The 8562-nt window shown below is 36.3% G+C and overlaps 1 protein-coding gene across 1 annotated transcript; it reads right to left on the reverse strand.

Moving 5' to 3' along the window:
• EPCAM (epithelial cell adhesion molecule) lies at positions 1–8066 on the reverse strand. The gene is made up of 9 exons (XM_014072945.2): positions 7771–8066; positions 5436–5543; positions 5079–5322; positions 4804–4860; positions 4219–4279; positions 3796–3897; positions 3494–3673; positions 1913–1954; positions 1–436 (listed from the first exon to the last, which is right to left on the reverse strand). The coding sequence occupies exons 1-9, from the start codon at positions 7841–7843 to the stop codon at positions 395–397; spliced, it is 909 nt and encodes a 302-aa protein (XP_013928420.2). The 5' UTR covers positions 7844–8066; the 3' UTR covers positions 1–394.
• Between the last annotated feature and the right edge of the window lie 496 nt (positions 8067–8562).

The raw sequence follows: 8562 nt of genomic DNA on the forward strand, positions 1-8562 counted from the left end.
TGGTATATACATTTCAAACTTTATTAAAATTCACTGTGTGTAAAAAAATGATTAAACAGGAATATATACAAACATACACTCTTGTATTCGAAAGTGTTACCTGGCACCCTAGACACAAAAATTATCAGATACTTCAACAAACTTTTAAGACATCCAAAATGACATTACTAAGTTACATCAAAAATAGTGATAATGGAATGCCACTTATCTGTTAAGACTAATTATGATTTTTAATAGAAACTTTATAGCTTCCAAATGCAGTAATATGCCAGCTTAGTAGAAAGATTGCTTAAGGATTCAGATATTTTTGTTAAAAAGTAGCAGTCCATGATATTCTCTTCCGTCGAATTTTATTCATTTACCACAGTCATCCTTTTATTTCATGTTACAGATGTTACGAGTTTAGTCCTCTCTGTATTTCATTCATTTCCTTTACCTGAAAACAAAAAAAGTTATTTCTTAATAAGTTGCTTTTTAAATAATTTCTGCCACTACAAAGAATACTAATCTGTCTCCCATGTGGACAACTTTTTCTATGCCATAATTGTGCAAACAAATATGAATACATACCAGGGGTGAGATCCTACTGGTTTAAAAACCGGTTCGCTGAGCACGCGCTTTGCTTGTGCAGTTTACCAAAAGCTCACCTTCAGCATTACTGCTGGTGAGGAAAACAACTGAGGTGTGACAATCTACACAATCCAATTTGGAAAAGAAAATATAGTCGAGTATAGCGCAGGGGGCGGTGGGGCACTTCAAAGTTGGAGCGAACCTGTTCATCCGAACTGGTCTGAACAGATAGAATCTGATCCCCGATACATACCATCAATTTTACATTATTAAGTATATACAATTTAACTCATGTTTGCAAACCCAGTCTGAATAAAAAACACAGATTTTAAGACTGCTACAGTAACTGTTCCACTACAGAATTCTCTCACACTATGTTTGCTTTTCACTACAGAAAAGCTTTCACAAGTTAATCATATTAAACATTCTCCCAACATTAAAAACTTTGAATAGTTATACACATGCCTGTGAACTTACACAGCAATGAAACACTGGATGTTTATTATGTGAATTGGATCATTCTTACTGAAATATTCTTAACTATTAAAGCCAGTTTATATATTTACAGTAGTCCACAATTTATAAACATTTATTCAGGAACTGTTTGAAATTACAACACTGCAAAACAAAGGGATTTATGAACATGACTGAGGTTATAGCTGTTGCAGTGTTCCCATAGTCACATGATTGAGATCTGGGTGCTTTACAACTTGTTTGCATTTACAACAGGTTGCAAAGTACCCTGAGATCAGGTGATTGCCATATGCAATATTTCTTGCCAGTTGCCGCAGGTCAATTGGGAAGCCTGCAGGGAAAGTTACAAGTTACTGCTATATGCCAAGACTCCCTTTCTGAAGACTGGCTAAAAAATATCCATGTCAAAATTTAAGCAGCATTTTCAATTTTCAAACTTCAAGTCTGTTCACCCGTGGGCTGAAAATACCCCTCCATGTTAAAATCCAAGTGATATTTTCATCAAACACGCTCAGTGGCTGAAAATCTTCTGGATTTCAGCATGAAGGATTTGCAGTGCTTGAGCAAAAAGGCAAGTCTCTTCGCTCATGGTCCTAAAATCCAAGCAAGACTCATTCCCCAACTTGCATGCAGCCTGCACTGGGCCTATTGGGGCCTCCCCCACCTCGAGACACCCTGTGCTCTTTATCTGGCACTCTCTGTCCGGTAAAATCACTTAACCATGACAGGGAGTGCTGGATGTCAGTCACTGTGTGAACAACTGAGATTCCAGGGGTCTTAAGTCAAGAACTATTTGTAATTAAATATATATAACATTTGTATCACATTTTAAAAAAGTAAAAAGATAGATTTCTATTTAAATAGTTACCTCAGCTTTTTCATACTTGCCCCTCTTTCTTCGGGTAAATATCTGCATGGAGAAAACGAAACAGCTCAGGTATTTTTCTATTCCAACACATTCAAGAATCCAATTTAACAGAACACAATAATACAGAAACTATTGATGCCTATTATCCCTGCCCATTATCCAGTCACCTATAAAAGCCATTCCATGTTACTTGTGAAACATGCAGTCTTCAGCTCCCCTATTTGTGCTATTAAAGGTTAATACAATGTGCAACTGATATTTACTTAGAGCCCCGTGCTATGTTTGAACAGTGGGAACAGATCTGAATCTTTGGAGGGTTACTGCACTAGTGTAGGCTAAGAGATGAATCATCTGGCGATTTCTAGATGTTCTGAACTCCCACTGAGGTAGTTTAAATGTTTCATGGATAAATTGTTAATTCAGCAGTCAGGAATAATTTTGCAAAATATTGAGGACATCAGATTCCCTGAACCTTTTGTGGGGAGTACTGAACCAGAGAGCTCAATTGTAATATAAAATCTGTTAAAATAACTAAGAATAAACAAAACTAAAATATAATAAGGCTAAAATAAAATTACACATTGCGTAATAGCTCATCCACCCCAATGTTATAATCATGGCATATGAAACAAGAGTATTTTTCGCTGGCTGGCACTTTAAGTAGATGTTCAAGTCCCCTAGATAGCTCCTATAGTTTTAGCTTCTATGGCAGGAATGTTATATCACTAACAAAGAGTAACACAATAAGACAGAATTGTAGTGAAAACTATTTAAAACTTATCATAAATTAATCTTACATCTTTATTTGTCCAGACTGGCTATTACATTCGAACATTACTACCCCATAAGAATGCCATACAGGTAATCCTCGACTTACAACCATTCATTTAGTGACTGCTCAAGGTTACAATAGCCCTGAAAAAAGTGGCTTTTTCACATCTATGACTGTTGCAACATCCCCATGGTCACATGATGAAAATTCAGATGCTTGGCAACTGGTTCATAGCTATGAAGATTGCACTGTTCTAGGGTCATGTGATCACTTTTTAATGACCTTCTGGCAAGCAAAGTCAAAGGACAAGCCAGATTCATTTAAAAACCATGTTACTAATTTAACTGTAATGATTCACTTAATTGTGGCAAAAAATATAAAATGGGGGGAAATTCACTTAACTGTTTCATTTAGCAACAGAAATTTTGGGTTCAATTGTGGTTGTAAGTTGAAGATTACCTGTATTAATATTATATATAATGAATGATGTCTAATAATCAACATACCTACCAATAGTTTCTTCGACTAATATATATAGAGGTGAAAAGTCAATGATACACCTGGGGGGTTTGATATTCAGTTTTACAGAGTCTTAAGGAGCTATTCTATTTCTTTTGTTGATAAACTTGTTGATAAATTTTAACAATATAGTATTTATGGTTTATCATGGACTGGCTGAATTATAATGGCGCAGGGGAGAAATGGAAAGTTCAAGAGTTGTCTAAAATAGTAGGTTCTATGTTTATCTACTCTAGGATACTTTTTATTTGAACATCAGAATTAAGATCTTCTAAATAAGAAAAACATACCAGTACAAGAATACCAGCCACTATTGCCAGGACTACAACCACAATTACAGCAATAATTCCAGGAGTCAAACGTTTCATTGTAAACTCTGGTCTTTTTTCATCAACATAATATATAATTGTGTTCTCAAATCGAAGGGGATTTCTTTCAATATTTGAATTGACAACCGAATCTCCTTTGACCTGAAAGACCAAGAACATGAATTATTCATATATTTTTTAAAAAAATACAAACTATTGAAATATAGCAAAAATTCATGCCAACAATTCCACTTTACTTTCCTTTAAAAGCTCCACATACTTACATCTTTCTCAAAATAATATGCTACATCAGCTATATCCACATCAGTATTTCTTTTTTCTGAAGCATTTTGTTTGAGATGGACACTAATGAAAGGTTTCTCATACTGAAAGAAAAAAAGATACTACCATCACATTAAAAAATCACATATCAAGTTTAAACATAATTTTTCTGTTTTATTTTTCAGTAGTTAACCAGGCTTTTTAAATCCCTATTTGATAAATAGTTCAAAATTTGAATTAAATTAACAAAATATTTTAGATAAGGTCTTGATATAGTACAATTACATATTTAAAATGGACAGGTTTAGAATCTACCCTTTAATCAGGGTAGATTCTAAACCTTCAAAAGTAAAATTTATATGCCCCCATGAAATATAACCCACAGTAAACTTCCCATGAAAATATCCAATAACTGTTATACGTACTTTAACCTTTATGTGTTTTTCATCCAAAAAGTAAAGTTCCTTGAAGTTTTTTCCAATAGTACTGGGAATTAAGGAAAGAAATTAGAAACTCTGAAATATCTTTATGACACAATTTTAGTACCGAAACCTACATCAATCACTCCATCACTTTCCCCTTATGAAAACTAGCTGGATATTAGTTTTGAACAACTTGCTGTTTATTTTATACTTCAATACATGAGCTATGGCTTAGTAAAATAGAATATTAATAAAATTAGCATAAGAAGTCAATTTGCTCATGTTTTGTCTATTTCTTTGCAAGGTTAGGTAAGTGAGCCAGGAAAAAGGTATACATAATCCAGCTTACTCTATGGTTTATTAGACACAAAAGGTTTGAATAATGAAAGACAACTAATTTTATATTTTTTATGTATATTCATATACTTTTAATGATCTCTTGTTTTGGTGTAGGATATCACAATCTTGTATTTAGGAATCATGCACAGCACATTGTGCCAAACATTTTCTTTTCAACTACATTGTGAAAATCATTTCATCTACTAAATTGCTACACTTAAGTAGACCATGATAATTACCAAGACATACCTTTCAAGAGAAGCTTCATCTTTATTAGTGTCATACTTTGCTTCAATAATAATCCAGCTAAAAATAAAACATAAAACATTTTGCTCAATTACTCTGAACATTAATTACAAGGTTAAGAAATAGGACACTCAACTTGTGCATTTCTAATTTTTAATCTTAATTTGTTAATGATAAACTTGTCAGTATAAACTTTCAAAATGTTATGATATTGATGTTTTAACCTTAAAGTACAACATATAGATCTTAAAATAAATTCAATTTTAAATCAGGTTTACCTTGTCCTTACTACTTCTTCGCATGTAATATTTTTATCACTCTTTTCAGTTCTTCGTACTCCAGCACTGTTCACACACCAGCAAGTCTTTGTTCCATTGCACTGTTTCGCTTTGAAATTGCCCTTTGCATCACATTCTGGATCATATATGCCATCATTGTCTGCATGTGCATGTTCTGGTCTTTGACTTCTACCTGATTTTAAGCCAGTCACTTCTGCTTTCATCAATAGGCATTTTGAAGTCACTAAAAAATAATAAAACCAGTAAAGAGTAACTGGATCATGTTAACTTAAATACAATATTTTTGTCAGAAAGCAATGGAAAGTGTAATGGAATTTGTTCAGTTCTTATACTTACGTGTCTGACAGTTCACTGTGATATCAAGTCCAATTGATTTACACTGGCATGCACCATTAGCAACTATAGAACAATTTGTCCGTTTGTTCATGTCACATGAGCATCCTTCTGTAAAATTCAAACCAAATTATTACAAAATAGTCTTTTGTATTGTGTACCAAATAGGTAACTATTTCTATTTTTTTGTAGTAGATACCTGTGAAATCAACCTACTTCAGGGAAAGATTCCTTTGCTAACAGAAAATTCAAATTAATTACAATCTGGAATTCTGACTCTGTAATAACTAATACCATATCTGAAATTTTCTCTATATTGCAATTCCATAAAGATTCTTGAGTTGGATTTAAAACAAAGCATGTATCTGCTTATTGATATTCTAGATAATATTTTTATGTAACATGTTCATCATTATAGACAAATTTCAGTAATAAACTCACAGGGAAAAAATCCCAAAAATATTATTTTTGATATTATTTCAGTTAAAAATATAATTCCAATTTAAATCATAGGTCTCAGGGATTGCCAAAACTGCTACTTTTAACATTTATTCTGTAGACCTCTTCTGAAGAGTAACTGTTATGTCTACACACTTTCAGACTGTAAGTTCAGAGCCCTAGTTCTGCAAAAATAAACTAGTATTACAGTATAGGTGAACCGCCTTCTCAAATGTACCATACCTTTTTCCCATTATAGTACTAAAAAAAAAAACCTCCCAAGTATCTCCACCCACTTCAGTGAAAAAAATTACCTGGGAAGCAACAGCAAAGCGCATTTTAACAGGGATTAACAGTCTTTACTTCCTTTTACAACCAGAGTTTAATTTCCTGACAATCAGCTCTAGAAAAGTACATTCATTTTGGACATATATGAAACCAAAACTATCCTATTACAATTTGGTAAGAACTTGTGTATGATCAAATGAAAATGAGGGGGAGGAAATTCCCAAGATAGGGGTGGGTGGGGAGGAAACAATGGTGGTTTCTACAGGTTAGTTTCCAATCATAAAAAAAGATAAAGACTCCATGTTGTACTTGACTATTTATAACTATGTAATCACAACTACGCTTTCTCAAATATGCAAAAGTGCTTTCTTCTGGGAGATATTGTTATTTCACAACCGAGCCTGTAACCCTAATATTCTCTGGTTTTCTAAGCATTAACCAAACAATCCCACTTTGGTTTCAAATTCTGACAAGGTTAGGCAGGAACCATCTAATTTTCAGTCATTTATATACTTAAAGATATTTTTCCACTCTCATGCAAGCATGGCACAAGCATGCCCTGCTGAAAAAATCCTTATTCTGCCTTGGACTCTGCCTTCATATTCTCCCCAAACCAATAATGGAAAAGCATTGTAAGCTGCACTGGTATTAAAACAGTATTTCACCCTTTATTTTGAAAAGGGCAGACTCAAGTTGTATAAAAGCTTATAGACTTGTCATCTATTACCTTGGAGAAAAGTCAGATAACTCCAGCAGCTTAAAACAGAGACACAAACAATTAAAAACGAGGACAGTAAACTTTACACCAGTATAGGCTTTGTACCAACCTAAGATGAACGGCTAGAATTTCAACACAAAAGTAGGGAAACACCCTAGGAAAACTTTAAAAGAGCTCAGATAATGCAAAGCTACTATATTCAAGGCTTTACAAATCAGAAAACTATACAAAACCTTCCATTTTAGTTGGGAGTTAAAATGGAGTTGCCACTGATCTACATCTACTATTATTGGTACATGGGACAGTTTGTCTTTTCACGTTAAACTAAATCCAGCTTAAAAAAATTAAAATTAAAATCAAGCATGTTAAAGAATTCTGCCCATCTTTTTTTGCGAGTAAAACCATAAAGGAAGGTTATGGCTAAAGTCTACTAAGTTAATTTCTTAAGATGATTCTAAAGCGAATCTAATTTTTAAATGATTTAGGACGGAAAGTTTCCATTCCTCGGACAAAAGCGATACGGAAAGTTTCGTGCCGAAGGAGAGTCCGGGAACTCCAAATGGATTTGCTCTCCAGGGGCGGCGGGAGCTGCCCGAGCGCCATGGCTCTACAGGGCGTTGGCTCTGCGTGTCCGCCTCCAACTCTCCGGGAGCCTCCAGGGACAGCCTGCTTCTAACTGGCTCCAGATTGCCCCAGAAGTCGCGACCAAGAAAGCCCGGCCACCTTTGTTCCTATCCACCGACATGAAAGCAACCTGCCCCTTCCTCCACGTGAAGGCCGGGAATCTCGACCAGGTGCCATTTTGTGCGGGGTTCCTCTTCCCCAAGGCGCACGCACGAAAAGCAGGGGAGCTGAAAGAGAAAAGTCGGGAAAACCCGACGAGGGAAGACAAACCTTGGCTCCACGCCGTAGCGGCGAGCGCCAAAAGCGCTCCCAGAAGGAAAACAGCCATAGGCGGAAATCCCATCGTTCGCGGGGTCAGAAAGCAGGTAGACGGCAAGTAGGTGCGGGCGACAGTCCGATCTCTGTGTCTTCACTTCACCCTTTCTTCCTCCTTTTCTCTCAAGCTGCTCAGCAAGTTCCGCAGGAAAACTGAACTCCTTTCAGACGGCCGCGCCCGCCTCCTCAGGTTACACCTGGTTTCCCACGCACGCAGGCTCAGCACCTGCGCCGCTCCTATCCCCCACTACTTCCGCTTCTCCGAAGGTGAACCCGCAATCTCGTTGGCTCCGGGCTCTTATAGCTCGCAACGCCACCTGCATGAAACTGGGAGCGGCCGCCAGGCGGGGTTTGTGCAACAGGGCGACGAGAACTCACCTGCGTTCCCGACTAGCCATATATAGACTTTTCCGGATGAAATACGTTGCAGGAAGGAGGTGATACAATGTCGGGATGTTTCGGTGGCTGTATGTGAGGCAACAATAGGCGAGGCGGTTGGAATATTCTAAAACGCCTCATCAACTGTAGGAAGTTAACACCCTCTCCTAGAAAAATGAAATATCCTGGGAAATATTGAAAAGGCAGAATATTGTATTTCCCTGGATCAGAAATGGAGAAACATGTTTTTAGGCAGGAAGCAGACTCACTCTTAATAGCCCCCACTTTCTTAATGGCCCATTAAAATGCCCAAGCCAGTCGATTCTACATAATAAAGAGTTCTCCCCTTCAGCTCCAGGGTGATGGGAT

This window comes from Thamnophis sirtalis, unplaced genomic scaffold (assembly GCF_051295495.1).
Source record: "Thamnophis sirtalis isolate CommonGarterSnake01/CBP01778 unplaced genomic scaffold, rThaSir2_p1.2 scaffold_6, whole genome shotgun sequence".
Classification (NCBI taxonomy): Eukaryota; Metazoa; Chordata; class Lepidosauria; order Squamata; family Natricidae; genus Thamnophis; species Thamnophis sirtalis.

Bases quoted from the DNA above. Each gene is read 5' to 3' on its own strand.
- EPCAM (XM_014072945.2), bottom strand. From the start codon at position 7,843: ATGGGATTTCCGCCTATGGCTGTTTTCCTTCTGGGAGCGCTTTTGGCG. The intron at 3,674-3,795 runs GTAAGTATGTGG...TTGGTCTTTCAG, and splicing joins CATATTATTTTGAGAAAGAT to GTCAAAGGAGATTCGGTTGT. The intron at 437-1,912 runs GTAACTATTTAA...TTTTGTTTTCAG, and splicing joins GCAAGTATGAAAAAGCTGAG to GTAAAGGAAATGAATGAAAT.